The 20,481-nt window shown below is 43.1% G+C and overlaps 1 protein-coding gene across 1 annotated transcript in view; it reads right to left on the minus strand.

The window, feature by feature from the left end:
* Positions 1-396: 396 nt before the first annotated feature.
* PIGL (phosphatidylinositol glycan anchor biosynthesis class L) overlaps positions 397-20,481 on the minus strand; it is a 143,318-nt gene continuing 123,233 nt past the window's right edge. Inside the window, exons 5-7 of the mRNA XM_044283751.1 lie at positions 14,654-14,685; positions 2,609-2,742; positions 397-719 (exon numbers count right to left, since the gene is read on the minus strand). Of these exons, the coding sequence (XP_044139686.1) occupies positions 594-719; positions 2,609-2,742; positions 14,654-14,685 (292 nt within the window). The 3' untranslated portion in view covers positions 397-593. The remainder of the gene's footprint in view (positions 720-2,608; positions 2,743-14,653; positions 14,686-20,481) is intronic.

Genomic DNA, 20,481 nt, shown 5'->3' on the forward strand with positions numbered 1-20,481 from the left:
GAGTCGCCTAGCATCCCGTGCACTCCCACGCCATACACAGCAGTGCCGCCCTGCTCTCTTCTCTGTTCATTTGAGAGAACAGATGTTTGGCCCAAAAGGAAAGTGAGAGGATGTCAGACACAGCCATGATTCCTAATGCAAGGGAACTAGGCCATCAATATCAGATAGGTGGGGGTCCAACTCTGTTTAAGAGCAACTCTGGCACCGGAACTACACAGCTCCGTCCACTGTGTAGTTCAAGTGAATGGGAGCAGTGCTGCAGCGAACAGCGGAGGTGCCGGAAGTCTCATCCACAACGATCTGACATCGATGACCTATGACGAGGTAGGACATCAATATAAAAGTACCAGAAAATCCCTTTAAAGAAACAAAATGTATACTCAAATCCCTCGGAAATGTACCATTTTGGTTATCTAGTTCTTTTATTTAAAAATTTTGAGGTAAAAAAAACAAACAGTAGTGTAGTCAGTGCCACCAATAAGCATCTGGGGCTAGAAGCCACGTTTTCCATTAAAACGATGTAACCTGGATGCCAGGGCGGCGATGTACAGAGGAAAGTCCACTGCTGGGCAGACAATGATAGTGGAGAATGCTCAGCTGTCCTTTTCTGCTTTCTTGTCTTGTAAAAAATTCAATGAGTTGATAATCATGTATCTCGAGAAGAACAGGTAGATGTGACGAAACCACAGCAGTTGACTCTGATGGTGCAGCATTGCCTCCTGAAACAACAAATATTGCATGGGAAATCCATATCTAAAATATAGTACCTGGGGGAAATTTATCAACCCTGCACCCCAGTATTCTGTCTTCAAAAAGTTGCGAAATAGGGCTCTTGCCACTTTTTGCACCACCTGTTTTGAAAAATGGCTGGGAAAGTGGGACTGATTAGCTATATTAATGAGGAGATTTATTAGTGAGACTTAAATTTATTTATTTTTTTGCAAAAAAGCCATTTTATCAGGGAGGTGGTGTAGAAAAATGGAGCAGCAGTTGTAGACAAAAGTGTTTATAGATGCTCCAAATCTAAAGGTGACCCCCGCTGATCAGCTGTTAGAAGAGGTCGGGAGCTCCGTGAGAGCGTGGCCTCTTCCTAGGCCATGTGACGTTACCCTTCATCGGTCACATGGCCTAGGCGCCGCTCTGCCCCTTTCAAGTCAATAGGGCTGAGCTGCAATACCAAGCACAGCCGCTATAAAATGTCTGGCTCTGTGCTTGGTAAGGTGCAGGGAGCCCACAGCGCTCCTCAGACCTCCTGTGAGCACAGCGGCTCCCTGAAACAACTGAGCGGCGGGGTGCCAGAACTTGGACCTCCGCCAATGTGATAATGATAACCTATCCCAAGGATAGGTCATCATTATCTTTACCCAGGTAACCCTTTTAAAGCAACCTGTGCTGTTTTATAAATCTGGCGCCAACGTAGACTCAAGGAGAACCAACATCAAATATTTAGGGTTGCCACCTGGCTGGTAACTCACCGGCCAAGCCAGTAATTTAATGCCCCTTCCGATGCCATTAATCTTTTTCTACCGGCCAGTATTCCTATATGGACTGTTACTAATGAGCGCTTCCTTGTGAAGTGCTCATTAGTACAGCCTTTAACTCCCCCTTGTGTTCAGGAAAAAACTAAAAATAAAAACTCAGCTCATGCATTTGATGGCGCCGGGGTCAGGACCTGTGCTCCAGCGTGATGACGTTTCACAGCATTGACTGGAAGCAGCGAGTGATGACTGCAGTGAGATCAAATGGGTGAGGCATTATTAATATTGGGAGGGCACTAATGGAGGTATTACTATTACTGGGGCCACATTTCCTTCTGGGAGGGTGCTAATGGGGGCATTAATATTAATGGGGAGAACTAATGGGACATTACTATTACTGGGGGCACTATTAAATCTGGGGGGTGCTAATGGGGGCATTATTAATTCTGGGGGGCACTAATGGGGGCATTAATACTGGGAGCCACATTATGACAGCCACCCTCCTATCACAGCTATGGAAGTTCTGAAAATGGCTGGCCTGGCTATTTCCACCAGACCTATAGTGGTCAGTGAAGAGGTGGCCATGCTTGAATGGCTTGCTGTCCATTCACCACTATAAAACTTCCAAAAATAGCCAAGTGTGTTCTCTCGGCTATTTTAGAAAGTCCGATAGCAATGAATGGAGAGCAAGTGACACATGCACGGTGTGCTATCCTTCACTTTGAGGGCCCCGTTGTGGAGATATTAGCCCAGAGGTGTAACCTGCCGCTATCTGACACTGATGGCATATTCTAGCAATATGGCATCAATGTCCCAGATGGGAATGGCCATTTAAAGGGTTATTCTGATACCTTTATTATAAACAGTTGTGGCATATCAAGAGCATTTGATATAAATGCCCGATTAATCTAGGTCAGACCTCCGGGACCTTCACCTATCTCAAGAACGGTTCCTTCTTCCCAACCCCAATCAGGTGTGGTGGCAACAAATTTCCTGCACATGTGGGATTTCATCTACTGAATGCAAACCCTGGATGTCATTCACTGACTGGAAGGGCTGGAGGAGACATTGAAAACTGAGAGGACCTTAAACAAAGTTTATTAGACATTTGCATACATTTTTAGTGTTACCTTGGCCTGTCTGTACTGCTGTCCGGATGATATAAAGAGCACGTCTTGGCCACAGAGCCAGCTCAGCGGTAGATCGAGTACCGAGATGTATTTCCTGAACACGCTGACAGACTCCAGCACCAGAACAGCGCACCCTGCACAGATCAACATGGACAGACCACCCGTTAGATTTATGCAGTTTGGTGTAAAATGTATGGCTGCTTCCTTCCAGTGTCTGATACCGCAGCTCAGCTCCACTGAAGTGAATGGAGCCGAGCTGCAATACCACACAACACCAGTAGACAGGACTGGAGCTGTTTTTGGAAGGACTCAGCCATGTTTTTTTAATCCTGAATAAGTTATTTACCTCCAAACACAAGGGAAAAAAAAAGAAATGATTTACTTGTCAATCAAATATTTTGGAAAATTTCTAAGGGCCTGTTCACACGGCAGATTTTGACAGCAGTTTCTGCCTCGGTTGTTCACTTTGAATGCTGTGGACCCGTCAGTGCCTTAGTCCCACTGAGCTGTCCTTTCTTGGCGGTCACGGCTTGGAACCACTGGCCGATGAACTGCAGCTACGTCACGGGGCCACCGGTAGAATTTTGGCATGAGCCCTTCAGGTGCGGCCTAACTGGTTGCATGCGTCCAAGCCAAGCCATGCCCACCTGCGGCAGCTAATGCTGTAGAATTGTGTTGTCACTGGTTGCTGTGGGCAGCCGTGGCTTGGATGCATGTGGCCAGCTACACCTTCAGGCCGTACCCTTAGGATCTGGCGGGTGGGATTACATACTATATAGATACAGATGTTCATTATACAGCCGCTATATGAGGTCCTACGGGACTACAGAGCCTCTGAAGCCCCCTACAGTGAACAGATACACATTTCAATCATCTCCATCAATGATTACTTATAATGAATGGAAAGAGAGTGATTTGCCAGTTTCTCCCGTGTTAATATTTAGCAGGACTGTGTCACTGACCTGACATGGACCTGATAAAGGCACGGCTATACGCCTGCTATTGACGTCACTGGAGATAAAAGCAGTAACATTTCCATATAATGACTGAAATTATCCAAGAGATGGAGCTCTTTCCATGGGAAATCGCAGATAGCACAGGGCGGGAGATTACGGACTTACTTCTCCTATGAAAAATGCTTTTGCATTCTACATTTTGTAATGCTGTTCATGGGTAAGAAGAAAGGTGACTTATTGCAGCTAGAGAGTTACAGGCTGGCATGCCATGGGTTAAACAATGGTTAAAAAATGGACAGCAGCCGTCATGCATGGAGTGAACACGGGGAATACAAATGATGCTTCGGGGACTTCATGCTTTGTGCAGTCCTGTAAATGTCTGCTATAGACCGGACGATGATATTAACCCTGTATATGTACGGCGTTATCGGTCTGTGGGTGTATGGAGCGGGCCTGCCCCATACACGGCGGGTGCCGGCTGTATCATACAGCCGGCACCCGCCCGCACAGACAGGATGCAGCGATCGCGCCACCCCTGTCATTTAACCCCTCAGGTGCCGCAATCAACACTGATCGGAGGCAGGTGGATGAGGTTCCCTCTGCCTTCCGATCGGAGCCCCCACAGTGAAATTGCGGGGCTCCGATCGGTTGCCATGGCAGCCTAGACGCTGCGGAAGCGATCCGGAACTGCCAAGGCTTTCTCCATACTGGACTATGCACGAAGCATAGCTCAGACTGGAGAGTGTAAAAATAGACCTCTATTAGGGTGAAAACAGGAGAGGGGATCAAAAGATCCTATGTACTAGGCCCCTAAGGGATCTAATAGTTATAAGAAAGAGTAAAAAAATATTTAAAAACACGAATATATGAAAAGTTTTAATCACCCCCTTTTCCAATTTTACATATAAAATTATATAAAAAAGAAAAAAATTTAAATAAACATATTGGGTATCGCCATGTCCAAAAATGTCTGAACTATTAAAATATATTTAAAAAATTCCTGTGCGGTAAACGCTGTAACGAAAAAAAAAGGAAAAACACGCAATTTGCCATTTTTGGTCAACTTGTCCCCCACAAACAATTAAATAACGGTAATCAAAAAGTCGTACATACTACAAAAATGGTACAAAAAAAACCCTGACAGTTTGTTATGAAAAAAAACAAGCCCTCATACAGCTCTGTAGACCGAAATATAAAAAAGTTATGGCTGTCAGAATATAGTGATGCAAAGAAAATTTAGATTTTTCCAAATTTAGTATTTTTTTTAAAGTAGTAAAAAAAAACAAAAAAAAACATCTATTTAAGTTTTGTATTAAGCCGCAGAATAAGGATGTCATGTAATTTTTAGTGCATAGTAAACGCTGTGATGTCAAAACCCCAAAAACCTTGGCATAATTTTTTTTTTCTGTAAATTTGCCACACAAAGAATTTTTTCTCTTTTTCTAATACAATACATGGCAAATGAACTGGTGGCATAAAAAAAAAATGCATCTTGTCCTGCAAAAAATAAGCCCTCATATGGCTATGTGAACGGAAAAAAAAAAAGTTATGGCTATTGGAACATGGGGAGGAAAATGACAAAATGTAAAAATGAAAATAGGCCCGGTCTTTAAGGGGTTAAAAGTGCTGCCGATATGCACTAATCATTAACATATCATATCGCTCCTTCACAGACATGACCCGAAATCACACGTAGCGCGCCAGCATTGTAATGGCAGAGCTACTACAGCTCCATTCTGGAGACCATTGATGGAGGAGAGGGGTAAGGCTAGGTCTACACGACGACAATAAGCCGCGCGACAATTTTTATAATGATAGTCTATGCTGTCGCAATGCGACATGCTGCAACTGTTGCAGAAAAATCCATCTCGAATGTTTTGCAACTGTCGCGTCGCAGTCACAGCGCGACACCATAGACTATCATTATAAAAATTGTCGCGCGACATAGGTGCAACAAATGTCGTTGTGTAGACCTAGCCTAAAGGGTCTCTTTAGACAGCACTAAAACACGTTGGTACATCGATTGGACTGAAAGTGATTTCCAGCTTTAAATCCACTGGTAGACACATCTGACAATGTTTTGTGACGCTGTGGTAAGGGGTGTGGCTGACGGTGCGACAACGAGCACCAAAATTGTATTAAAGTCTGTTTGATAGTAAGTCCAATAATAAGTAATAGCAACTTAGACTGAACCGTCTAAAGATGCACCGAATTTATCTCCCAGCAACAGCCACTGGCACATCTTTAGAGCGGCTAGTCTAACGTACATTGGCTAAAGTTGGGCATACACTTAACCCATTGATTTTGGCAGTACCAGACGACCAGCTAATGTGTTCAGGAATCTCATGCCTGTACCCCAATGGCAGATGTCGGAGGAGTTAAAGGGGTTGTCTCACTTCCGCAAATGGCATTTATTATGTAGATGCAGTTATTGCAAGGCACTTACTAATGTATTGTGATTGTCCACATTGCCTCCTTTGCTGGCTGGATTCATTTTTCCATCACATTATACACTGCTCGCTTCCATGGTTACAACCACCCTGCAATCCAGCAGTGGTGGTCGTGCTTGCACATTATAGGAAAAAAGCACCGGCTTCTCTGGTGGCTGGGACTGTGGGAGTGCGCATAGGCTGGCGCTTTTTCTTATAGTGTGCAAGCACGGCCACCGATGCTGGATTACAGGGTGGCCTTAACCATGGTAACTGTCACTCCCTGCCCTGTGAGAGGCCTGAGAAGATCTGACAGACTTGCTACACGCGAGTCTATCTGACAGATTGTTCTGTTTCTCTTTGTTGTGGTTTTGGGCAGGATCCCACCTCCCCACAGGTTCTGCTCATTAGCTATTTAGTGGTGCTATTTATACCCGCCTCTCACTATAGCCCTTGCGGTTTATATTTGCTTCTGGAGTTCTCAGCTGGTGTTTGGTGGATCTCCTGCTCCCCGTCCGTCTAAGGGCTCATGCACACGACAGTATTTTGCGTTCAGTATACTGGACGTTTTTCTTGTTTAGTATGCGGAACATATACTGAACCATTCATTTCAATGGTTTAGCAAAAAAAACTGAAGTGTCTCTGTGTGCATTCCGTTTCAGTATTTCAGTATTTCCGTGCCGTGAAAAGATAGAACATGTCCTATTATTGCCCGCAAATCACGTTCAGTGGCTCCATTCAAGTCAATGGGTCCGCAAAAAAACCGGAACACATACGGAAATGCATCCGTATGTCTTCTGTATCCGTCCCGTTTTTGCTGAACCATCTATTGAAAATGTTATGCCCAGCCCAATTTTTTCTATGTAATTACTGTATACTGTATATGGCATACGGAAAAACGGAACGGAAAAACGGAAAGGAAACGGAAACACAACGGGACTCAAAAACGGAACAACGGATCCATGAAAAACACTGAAAAAGCAATACTGTCGTGTGCATGAGCCCTTAAGCTAAGTCCTACTCCTTCCCTTTTGTTGTGTGCTCTGGCTATGCCTCAGGAAGATGCTGGTTCCTGCACCAAGTGTTAGGGACCGGTTGTCCTATCTCCAGCTCCCTAGCTGAGGGTTTGTTACAGTTTCAGCTAGGCTTAGGTTCCAGCGCATGGGCACTTCCACCTTTAGGATTTGCTCATGTTGTCAGCAGTAAGGGAAAGACTCAGGGATTATCAGGTGGTGACCTTTCCCTGTTCCCTAGCTTTGGGGCCTAGCCTGGTGTGTTGTTGCTTTTGTTGTATTTGGTTTGCTTCCCTTCCCTTACCTACCGTGACAGTAACGAGCAGTGTATAATGTGATGGAAAAATGAATCAAGCCAATAAAGGAAGCAATATGGACAATAACAATACATTAGTAAGTGCCTTGTATTAACTTTCTCTATATGGTAAATGCCATTTGCTGAAGTGAGACAACCCCTTTAAGGATTGGGCAGTTCTTTTATTCTTGGGGAGATAAGTCAGGACTCTGGCAGCGGCTTCCTCCCCCTCTACCTACCATGAACACATCTGCGAGTCGAGGAGGGATATATATGAGGGGATCGGAAGCGATAGTTATGGCTGAACTGTATGGACGGCCTTAGACAGTATTAGTAAATCTGCCCCAATATGTGTTCTTAGTCATAGCTGAGACTGAGAATGCACACTGCCATTGGAAAGCGTAAGCCGTGTCCTTTTATCTGCCGTCCTGCAGTTATGGATATTCACATGTTCCAATGTAGCTGGAAATCACTTTTAATCCAACTGCAAGGTGAACTTTTCCAAATAGGATACATGGTGTGCCAGAAGAAGATCGCAGGCATCAGAGAAGTGTGCTCAGGCATACCACTCCTTGAGTATTATCAGGACACATGGTGCGGTTGTTATGGGCAGGGTCCTGGTATATAGGACAACCATAAAGAAATGTATAAATTATAGTGAGCACTCAATATCTGTGGTCATATATCAGGTCTGTTAATATAACTAATTTATTATATCATGAAATTACGCATACAATAGATAGGATAGAAATAGACAATATAAAATATAGTACCTTAAAAATTATAAATAAAATACGGAGAAACACAATTTGTTATACTGATAAGAGCAAATATATCACTAGAAATTGGTCACTTAGGATTAGTATTGTGTCCTTATAGAGGCTGCGACTTTGTTCTTATGGGTGTTGCAACATTGTTCCCAGCGTTAAATGTCTCAGTTCTATCACTGATATATCCGTGAGTGTAATTATCCAGAGGTACTCACTGTTTGGGGTCCGGCTCGTGTGTAACTGTCCGTGGTGGCGTCCCACCGTGGGTCAGTGCACTCACCCGGTGTGGCGTTTTGGAGTATCTTCCGATGTTCACGATCCGCTGTGTTGTTACGGTAATCCTGCTCCCCAAGAAACCGCTGTGCGTCCCACGTGTAGCTGGCGTCCTGCGTTTTTTGCTGGCACTACACGTGATCAGGGCGCCGGGGAGGTCTTTACCCAATGCAAGGTTATGGGATATCTCCCGATGTTCAAAGTCCGCGATTACGGTCTGCTCTGAAGCTCACAGGAACTTCCTGTGAGCTTCAGAGCAGACCGTAATCGCGGACTTTGAACATCGGGAGATATCCCATAACCTTGCATTGGGTAAAGACCTCCCCGGCGCCCTGATCACGTGTAGTGCCAGCAAAAAACGCAGGACGCCAGCTACATGTGGGACGCACAGCGGTTTCTTGGGGAGCAGGATTACCGTAACAACACCGCGGATCGTGAACATCGGAAGATACTCCAAAACGCCACACCGGGTGAGTGCACTGACCCACGGTGGGACGCCACCACGGACAGTTACACACGAGCCGGACCCCAAACAGTGAGTACCTCTGGATAATTACACTCACGGATATATCAGTGATAGAACTGAGACATTTAACGCTGGGAACAATGTTGCAACACCCATAAGAACAAAGTCGCAGCCTCTATAAGGACACAATACTAATCCTAAGTGACCAATTTCTAGTGATATATTTGCTCTTATCAGTATAACAAATTGTGTTTCTCCGTATTTTATTATTTATAATTTTTAAGGTACTATATTTTATATTGTCTATTTCTATCCTATCTATTGTATGCGTAATTTCATGATATAATAAATTAGTTATATTAACAGACCTGATATATGACCACAGATATTGAGTGCTCACTATAATTTATACATTTCTTTACTGTTAACTCCTTATGTGGTTAGGGTGAACCACATCATAGTTAGAGCACCGAACCTGGTAAGCAGAAGGGTGAGCCACTATAAACTCACACTAATCATATAGGACAACCATGCCCAGCACTCCTGTTAGGTCATTTTCGGGTGGCGGTATCGATTACATATTTCAGCTTCAGTATTCTACTTCTAATATCTGGTCGTGGTAGTAATGAACTGAACTTAAAGGGAATGTGTTGTAAGAAAATAACCTATTGATTAAATCATATTTTTTGTTAAACAGATTTTTATTTACAATTGTTTCTTTCTTTTTATTTTCCATGAAACTATCATCGTGTCGTTTTTGCACTGGACACTAGGCCTCAAATATGGCAAGACTTACTGTTCTGTACAGGTAACTTTTCTGCAGTCATCTCAATATCATGACAGGCAGGATTACAATGACGGATATCATCTATACATAGACAGAACAGGATCCACCATTCACAATAAGCTATGTCAAAGCTTATCAACTCCCTTCCTTGTATAATGACCCCTGCACAGGTGACACAACATGCCTATAAAAATATCCCATAGAACTCAGAGGTCCTATCCACTCTACTGTGTCTATCAGTGATGGCCAGTTCGCCGTGTTCGCCTGCGAACACATGCGGACTGCCATCTTCACTCACAAGTCAGGCGATGCACAGGTAAGTCCTTACCTGTGCCTGTGCCAGTCTGAAACAAATGCGGTCACTGGGAGCAGGCAGTTCCGAAAACAATGAAGGCCCCCGGCGGCTGTTCTTGGAACTGCCTGCTCCCGGTGACTGCATTTGTTTAAGACCGGCTTGCGCACAGGCACAGGTAAGGACTTAGCTGTGCATCGCCGGACTTGTGAGTTAAGATGGCAGCCCGCATGTGTTCGCGGGCGAACTGGCCATCACTGTTGCCCATGTGTGTGCTCTCAAAAAACATAGTGAATTGAAAATGTAGGGGGGAAAAAAAGTCATTTTCTTATGACACATTTCCTTTAAATTTCTGCAGAAGCTTAAAGTGATCTAAGTGTCGTCCGGTAGAACTGAAGGAGGTCTGGGCATAATATGTCTAAGGGCTCATGCACACGAACGTATTTTCTTTCTGCTTCGTTTTTTTTTTTGCGGAACTATTCAATTCAATGGGTCAGCAAAAACAACGGAAGGTACTCCGTGTGCTTACGTTAACATGTCCTAGTATTGTCCGCAAATCACGGTCCAAGGCCCCATTCAAATCAATGGGTCTGCAAAAAATACGGAACACATCCGTATGTCATCTGTATTTTGTGGATCCATACTGTAGAAATGCTATGCCCAGCCCATATTGCTCATGTGTTTGATGATTAATAAGTTACTGTTTCCGATCCGTAAAAAAAAGGATCGCATACGGAAACCATACGGATATGTTTTGTGGAATAAACGGAACGGAAGAGGACTTAAATCAGAGGAAAAGAAAACCTCAGATACGGAACAATGGATCTGTGAAAAAACGGACCGCAAAACAACAACGGTCGTGTGCATGAGCCCTAAGGGTCCATTCACACGTCCGTAAGTGTTTTGCGGATCCGCAAATTGCAGATCTGAAAAACACGGACACTGGCAATGTGCGTTCCACATTTTGTGGACCACACATCGCCAGCACTCTCATAGAAAATTTATTTTCTTGTCTGCAATTGCGGACAAGAATAGGACATGTTCTATTTTTTTGCGGAACTGAAGTGCCGATCCGCGGATGCGGACAGCACATTCCGGCCCCATTGAAAATGAATGGGTCCGCACCTGTTCCACAAAATTGCGGAACGGATGCGGACCCATTTTGCCGACGTGTGGATGGACCCTAAGGCCTCATGCACACGATCATTGTTCTGGTCCGCATCCGAGCCGCAGTTTTTGCGGCGGACAGCACTCCTATTCTTGTCCGTTTTGCAGACAAGAATAGGCATTTCTACAATAGGCCGCCTGTTCCATTCCGCAAATTGTGGAAGGCACACGGGCAGCTTCCTTGTTTTGCGGTTCCGCAATTTGTACATGAGCCCTAAGGCTGAGTTCACACTTCAGTTATTTGGTCAGTTATTTCCACCAGTTATTGGAGCCAAAATCAGTAATGAACCCTACTCAGAGATTAGGTATAGGCTACCTGCACACGACAGTTGTTTTTCTCAGCATTTTTTTGGGCTGATCGGATGGTTACCCATGCATTTCTATGGAGCCGTTAAAATTGCAGTGTAGTCAACCATTTCTTTTCCGTATTGCATGTACTATTCTTGTCCGCAATAAATGTTTTGCGGACCCATTGAAGTCAATGGGTCCGCAAAAAAATGTGGATGACCAACGGAAGCCATCCGTATCCGTTTTTTTTGCGGATGGTTGCTGGGAAACCTGTATATACAGTACAGACCAAAAGTTTGGACAAACCTTCTCATTCAAAGAGTTTTCTTTATTTTGATGACTATGAAAATTGTAGATTCACACTGAAGGCATCAAAACTATAAATTAAAGTATAACTGTCATTTTTTTTTTTTTTGAGTATTGGATTGTGGTGATTAATATCTCTTTGGTGGCCCTATTTCAACTTTTCACTGTGTATTCAATTACCCCTTAATTCCACAATTTTGTTCCCTGTACTGCCTACTTTTACCTGTGCTTAAAATAGGGTTGCTATGCATGGTCCGTCTATGTGTTGAAGGACGGAGGACGCAGAAGCACGCAGCGTGCAAGGTCAGATTACTGACAGCCAGGGACTGTAAGTACAAGATTAAAGCCAGGTCCTCCCCAGCAGCTGATAACAGTGCCTGGGCTGTGTGCACTTCTCCCTGTCCCTGCGCTTGGCAGACGCTCCCTCACTCAGCAGAGCTGGACAATGCAGAGTGGAAGCAGCGCAGACCAGGGAAGGGAGATCTGCCATCTGCTCAGTGTATAAATGAAAGCAACATGTGGTAAGAGGACCCCTTTGTGCTGCAGGAGATTAATCCTTTAGGGGAGGAGGGCTCTGGTTACTAACACTTTTGGGGGGCTATTGTTACTGGCTAGTGAGGGCAGGCGGGATTAGCCTCAGGGTGAGGGCAGTGGCGGCCATCTTAACTGAATAGTGAAATTGCTTTTTTTTTTTGCAGACTGGTTGCTAGGGGCTGAATCTTATTAAATATGGGGTAAGTCAGTCTAATAGTAACTGATTCTGGAATATCATGTTATTAGTAACTACATATATGAAAATTGAAATTAGGGTCTAAGTGTGACAGTTATCCTTTAACACATTTGGAATTATATACATAACAAAAAAGTGTGAAACAACTGAAAATATGTCATATTCTAGGTTCTTCAAAGTAGCCACCTTTTGCTTTGATTACTGCTTTGCACACTTTTGGCATTCTCTTGATTGATGAGCTTCAAGAGGTAGTCACCTGAAATGGTCTTCCAACAGTCTTGAAGGAGTTCCCAGAGATGCTTAGCACTTGTTGGCCCTTTTGCCTTCACTCTGCGGTCCAGCTCACCCCAAACCATCTCGATTGGGTTCAGGTCCAGTGACTGTGGAGGCCAGGTCATCTGGCGCAGCACCCCATCACTCTCCTTCATGGTCAAATAGTCCTTACACAGCCTGGAGGTGTGTTTGGGGTCATTGTCCTGTTGAAAAATAAATGATGGTCCAACTAAACGCATACCGGGTGGAATAGCATGCCGCTGCAAGATGCTGTGGTAGCCATGCTGGTTCAGTATGCCTTCAATTTTGAATAAATCCTCAACAGTGTCACCAGCAAAGCACCCCCACACCATCACACCTCCTCCTCCATGCTTCACGGTGGGAACCAGGCATGTAGAGTCCATCCGTTCACCTTTTCTGCGTCGCACAAAGACACGGTGGTTGGAACCAAAGATCTAAAATTTGGACTTATCAGACCAAAGCACTGATTTCCACTGGTCTAATGTCCATTCCTTGTGTTCTTTAGCCCAAACAAGTCTCTTTTGCTTGTTGTCTGTCCTTAGCAGTGGTTTCCTAGCAGATATTCTACCATGAAGGCCTGATTCACACAGTCTCCTCTTAAAAGTTGTTCTAGAGATGTGTCTGCTGCTAGAACTCTGTGTGGCATTGACCTGGTCTCTAATCTGAGCTGCTGTTAACCTGCGATTTCTGAGGGTGGTGACTCGGATGAACTTATCCTCCGCAGCAGAGGTGACTCTTGGTCTTCCTTTCCTGGGGCGGTCCGCATGTGAGCCAGTTTCTTTGTAGCGCTTGATGGTTTTTGTGACTGCATTTGGGGACACTTTCAAAGTTTTCCCAATTTTTCGGACTGACTGACCTTCATTTCTTAAAGTAATGATGGCCACTCGTTTTTCTTTACTTAGCTGCTTTTTTCTTGCCATAATACAAATTCTAACAGTCTATTCAGTAGGACTATCAGCTGTGTATCCACCTGACTTCTCCACAACGCAACTGATGGTCCCAACCCCATTTATAAGGCAAGAAATCCCACTTATTAAACCTGACAGGGCACACCTGTGAAGTGAAAACCATTTCAGGTGACTACCTCTTGAAGCTCATCAAGAGAATGCCAAGAGTGTGCAAAGCAGTAATCAAAGCAAAAGGTGGCTACTTTGAAGAACCTAGAATATGACATATTTTCAGTTGTTTCACATTTTTTGTTATGTATATACTTCCACATGTGTTAATTCATAGTTTTGATGCCTTCAGTGTGAATCTACAATATTCATAGTCATGAAAATAAACAAAACTCTTTGAATGAGAAGGTGTGTCCAAACTTTTGGTCTGTACTGTATATTAAATTATAAGAATTAAAGCCTTCAGTTTTTTTACTGTACATTAAATTATAAGAATTACAGCCTTCAGGTTTTTTTTTGCGGACGGGAAAAAAAAACCTGAAGACACACGGAAACACAACCTACAAAATTTGCGGACAAACGGAACTGGATGTAAAAAAAAGAGGAACACGGATCCGCTATTTGCGGACAGCAAAAAACATCGTGTGCATGTAGCCATAATGAACGTCGTGCGCATGTAACTATAATGGAACAATTTGTACCTGTTCTGTGTTTTTGACCCACATCTGGTTTTGGCTCACAATAAGGGTCCATTCACATGTCCGTAGCATGTTTTGCGGATCCGCAAAACACGGACACCGGCAATGTGCATTCCGCATTTTGCAGACCGCACATCGCCGGCACTAATAGAATAGGACATGTTCTATTTTTTTCGGGAGCGGAATTGCGGACCCGAAAGCGCGGGTCCTCAATTTCGTATCCGGGCAGCACATCGTGCGGCCCCATAGAAATGAATTGGCCTGCATTTTTTGCGGAACGAAATTGTGGACGTGTGAATGGGGCCTAACTGAAGGAAATAACTGACCAAATAACTTAAGTGTGAACTCTGCCTTACGCATGTAAATAAAAGCACATAAGTCATACCTTCAGGTAATTTTCCAGAGCTGTGGAGGGATCTATGAAAAAAGGGAGGAAGACGCATTAATTGATGTTGAGCTCAAAACATGAAAAAACCAACACTTAAACACCACAAAAATCATGTCTACAAGAATACTAGTAATGTTCTTCCAGCGTATATGCCTAGCATTGCCCCGGTGTACACCTATCTATATAAATATTCTCTAATGCTATTTCTTACCCAGAAATACTCGTTGTTGTCTTTCGCCAAATTAGATAGGTAAAGAAAGCATCCACAATTTTAAAATCATTAATGTTTTCTTTTTCTTTGAAGGCCTGCATACGCGTTCTCGGTGGATAATGTGTATGGGGAGCTCCGGATTCTCCCCCGAGAGATGATGCTGGGGGAGACAATAATCAGGCAAAATGAATATTTTCTCCTGATCCTCTTGTCCTCTCGGGAGAGGAGCCACCACGAAAAGTCTCTAGATGTGGCTTTCTCCTCTCCCCTATTAAATACACATACACATTTGGCCAAGCTGAATGTGCATGTGTATGGGGCAGCTGGGAGAAAGTCAGGAGAGATAGTTGATCGTTCGGCCAACAGCTATTGAATGTGTATGGCCGCACTAAGGCCCCTTTCACACGGGCGAGTATTCCGAGCAGATGCGATGCGTGAGTTGAACGAATTGCACCCGCACTGAATACCGACCCATTCATTTCTATGGGTCTGTTCACATGAGCGGTTATTTTCACGCATCACTTATGCATTGCGTGAAAATCGCAGCATGCTCTATTTTGTGCGTTTTTCACGTAACGCAGGCCCCATAGAAATGAATGAGGTTGCGTGAAAATCGCAAGCATCCGCAAGCAAGTGCGGATGCGGTGCGATTTTCACGCACGGTTGCTAGGAGACGATCGGGATGGAGACCCGATCATTATTATTTTCCCTTATAACATGGTTATAAGGGAAAATAATAGCATTCTGAATATAGAATGCATAGTAAAATAGCGCTGGAGGGGTTAAAAAAAAATAAAACATTTTTTTAACTCACCTTAGTCCACTTGATCGCGCTGCCCGGCATCCTGTCTGTCTCCTTTGCTGAAAAGGACCTGTGGTGACGTCACGGTAATCACATGATCTTTTACCATGGTGATGGATCATGTGATGACCGGAGTGACGTCACCACAGGTCCTGTTCCTGAAATGAATGCTCGCCACAGGTCCTGTTCAGCAAAGGAGACAGAAGAGAAGCCGGGCTACGCGATCAAGTGGACTAAGGTGAGTTAAATAATTATACCATTTTTTTTAACCCCTCCAGCGCTATTTTACTATGCATTCTCTATTCAGAATGCTATTATTTTCCCTTATAACCATGTTATAGGGGAAAATAATACAATCTACAGAACACCGATCCCAGACCCCGAACTTCTGTGAAGAAGTTCGGGTTTGGGTACCGAACATGCGCAATTTTTCTCACGCGAGTGCAAAACGCATTACAATGTTTTGCACTCGCGCGGAAAAATCGCGGGTGTTCCCACAACGCACCCGCACATTTTCCCGCAACGCCCGTCTGAAAGAGGCCTAACACTTTGGTCATGCCTGAAAACTTTGAAAAACCTGCTACTACCCCAGGTAACCATTCACAGAGGAAACTTCTTTGCCCCTGTTTTGGGAGTGTCCCTTTGCACAGAGTCTGTTGGATCTTACATCTCCCTGCATGTGCTGTTTAACCCCTTAAGGACCGGGCTAATTTTCACCTTCAGGACCAGGCCATTTTTTGCAAATCTGACCAGTGTCACTTTATGTGGTGATAACTTTAAAACGCTTTGACTTATCCAGGCCGTTCTGAGATTGTTTTTTCGTCACATATTGTACTTCATGACACTGGTAAAATGGAGTAAAAAAAAAAAAAATGTTATTTATAAAAAAAAATACCAAATTAGCAAATTTCCAAGTTTCAATTTCTTTACTTCTATAATACATATTAATACCTACAAAAATAGATATTACTTTACATTTCCCATATGTCTTCTTCATGTTAGGATCATTTTGGGAATGACATTTTATTTTTGGGGGACGTTACAAGGCTTAGGGCTGTTTCACACGAGCGGATGCCGTGTGTGACATCCGCTCCGTGAATGACAGCCAAGACCCGATGCGGACAGCAGAAGCAGAGAGCATTAACATGATTGATAATGCTCCGTGCCATGTCACGCACGGCATCCGCCCGTGTGAAACAGCCCTTAGAAGTTTAGAAGTAAATCTTGAAATTTCTCAGAAATTTTCAAAAACCAACTTTTTAAGGACCAGTTCAGGTCTGAAGTCACTTTGTGAAGCTTACATGATAGAAACCACCCAAAAATGACCCCATTCTAGAAACTACACCCCTCAAGGTATTCAAAACTGATTTTACAAACGTTGTTAACCCTTTAGGTGTTCCACAAGAATTAATGTAAAATAGAGATACAATTTAAAAATTTCACTTTTTTGGCAGATTTTAAATTTTAATATTTTTTTCCAGTTACAAAGCAAGGGTTAACAGCCAAACAAAACTCATTATTTATGGCCCTGATTCTGTAGTTTACAGAAACACCCCATATGTGGTTGTAAACTGCTGTACGGGCACACGGCAGGGCGCAGAAGGAAAGTAATGCCATACGGTATTTGGAAGGCAGATTTTGCTAGACAGTTTTTTGGACACCATGTCCCATTTGAAGCCCCCCTGATGCACCCCTAAAGTAGAAACTCCAAAAAAGTGACCCCATTTTAGAAACTACGGGATAGGGTGGCAGTATTGTTGGTACTAGTTTAGGGTACATATGATTTTTAGTTACTCTATATTACACTTTTTTGTGAGGCAAGGTAACAACATTCATCTGACAGGTTGTATCATGTGATATTTTTATAGAGCAGGTTGTCACGGATGCGGCAATACCTAATATGTATGCAATTTTTTTTATTTATGTAAGTTTTACACAATGATTAAATTTTTTAAACAAAAAAAATAAATCATGTTTTAGTGTCTCCATAGTCTGAGAGCCATAGTTTTTTCAGTTTTGGGGCGATTATCTTATGTAGGGTCTAATTTTTTGTGGGATGAGATGACGGGATTGATTGGCACTATTTTGGGGTGCATATGACTTTTTGATCGCTTGCTATTACACTTTTTGTGATGTAAGATGACAAAAAATAGCTTTTTTTTACACCGTTTTTATTTTTATTTTTTTACGGTGTTCACTTGAGGGGTTAGGTCATGTGATATTTTTATAGAGCTGGTCAATACGGACGCGGCAATACCTAATATGTATCCTTTTTTTTATTTATGTAAGTTTTACACAATAAAATAATTTTGGAAACAAAAAAAATCATGTTTTAGTCTAAGAGCCATATTTTTTTTTCAGTTTTTGGGCGGTTATCTTGGGTAGGGTATGATTTTTGCGGGATGAGATGACGGTTTGATTGGCACTATTTTGGGGTGCATATGACTTTTTGATCGCTTGCTATTACACTTTTTGTGATGTAAGGTGACAAAAAATTGTTTATTTAGCACAGTTTTTATTTTTTACGGTGTTCATCTAAGGGGTTAGGTCATGTGATATTTTTATAGAGCCGGTCGATAGGGACGCAGCGATACCTAATATGTATACTTTTTTTTATTTATGAAAGTTTTACACAATAATATAATTTTTGAAACAAATAAAATAAATAATGTTTTAGTGTCTCTATATTCTGAGAGCAATCGTTTTTTCTGTTTTTGGGCGATTATCTTAGGTAGGGTCTCATTTTTTGCAAGATGAGATGACGGTTTGATTGGCACTATTTTGGGGTGCATATGACTTTTTGATCGCTTGCTATTACACTTTTTGTGATGTAAGGTGACAAAAAATGGTTTATTTAGCACAGTTTTAATTTTTGATTTTTTACGGTTTTCACCTGAGGGGTTAGGTCATGTGATATTTTTATAGAGCCGGTCGATATGGACGTGGCGATACCTAATATGTATACTTTTTTTTATTTATCTAAGTTTTACGCAATAACAGCTTTTTTTTAAACAAAAAAAAATATGTTTTAGTGTCTCCATATTCTGAGCCATAGTTTTTTTTTATTTTTCAGGCGATTGTCTTAGGTAGGGGCTCATTTTTTGCGGGATGAGGTGACGGTTAGATTGGTACTATTTTGGTGGGCGTACACCTTTTTGACCGCTTGCTGTTGTACTTTTTGTGATGTAAGGTGACGAAAAAATTGTTTATTAAGCACAGTTTTTATTTTTTATGGTGTTCATCTGAGGGGTTAGGTCATGTGATATATTTATAGAGCTGGTCGATACAGACGTGACGATACCTTATATGTCTATATATATATATATTTTTTTTTTACTTTATTTTTGGAAAAGGACACTTGAAACTTTTAATTTTTTTGTAAAACTTAAATTTTATTAACTTTTTTTTTTTCCACTTTATTTTTGTCCCACTATGGGACAGGGACTGATCCTTGTTTCAATACAGCACAATATATCTGTATTGTGCTGTATTGAACTGCTAGTGTCTTACACTGTAAGATGCTAACAGTTGCCTAGGAGACCCAGCCTAGGGGCTTCCGTACATGACAGGCCCCAAGCTTTGGAATGGCTTGGGTTGCCATGGCAATCATCGAGTCCCCGCCACAGCAGTGCAGGGACCCAATGTATGAGGTGAGGGAGCGCAAACCTCCTATATGGCGCGGTCAGCGCTGACAGCGGCATATGAGGGGTTAATCCACTGGCATCGGCGTTGCTGATTGGGGGGACCGCGTGCGGGGGGGAACAACGACTGCAGGACGAGAGAGCTCGTCCTCGAGCGCTAAGTGCCGGCGATTGAGAAATAAATAAATAAAAAACATGCGATTCGACATTTTGGCTGATCAGGCAAAAGAGAAAACCATAGCATGCTACGGTTTTATCTCCGGCGAAAAAAACTGAAGACTTGCCTGAATGCCGGATCCGCCATTTTTCTGCATAGGAATGTATTAGTGCCAGAGTCGGCATTCAAAATACCGGAATGCCAGATCAGTCCTTCCAGCCTGCGTATTCGCAGACCGGTAAAAATGTGTAAAAAGATACAAGACGGATCCGTCTGTCCAAATGACAAGCGGAGAGATGGATTCGTTCTTGCAATGCATTTGTGAGATAGATCCGCATCCGGATGCGTCTCACAAATGCTTTCAGTCACATCCAGATCGGCGGATCCGGCAGGCAGTTCCGACGACGGAACTGCTTGCCGGCTTACACTGCCGCAAGTGTGAAAGTAGTCTTAGTGTTTGTGGTTTTTTGTATTTTTTTTACTTACTATTAACCCTCTTAGGGGCTGGAACCCATGTCCTATTCACCCTTAGGCCCCTTTCACATGGGCGAGATTTCCGCGAGGGTGCAATGCGTGAGGTGAACGCACTGCACCCGCACTTAATCTGGACCTATTCATTTCTATGGGGCTGTGCACATGAGCGGTGATTTTCACGCATCACTTGTGCATTGCGTGAAAATCGCAGCATGCTCTATAATATTGTGCGTTTTAGGCCCCATAGAAGTGAATGGGGCTGCATGAAAATCGCAAGGATCTGCAAGCAAGTGCGGATGCGGGGCGATTTTCACGCATGGTTGCTAAGATGAAAGTCTATTCACTGTATTATTTTCCCTTACAACATGGTTATAAGGGAAAATATTAGCATTCTTTAATACAGAATGCTAAGTAGGTCAATTGAGGGTTAAAAAATAAAAAAAAATATTAACTCGCCTCCTCCAATTGATTGCATAGCTGCCAGTCTCCTGTTCTTTCTTCAGGACCTGTCAAAGGACCTGTGGTGACATCACTGTGCTC

This window comes from Bufo gargarizans, chromosome 3 (genome assembly GCF_014858855.1).
Source record: "Bufo gargarizans isolate SCDJY-AF-19 chromosome 3, ASM1485885v1, whole genome shotgun sequence".
In the NCBI taxonomy this organism is placed as follows: Eukaryota; Metazoa; Chordata; class Amphibia; order Anura; family Bufonidae; genus Bufo; species Bufo gargarizans.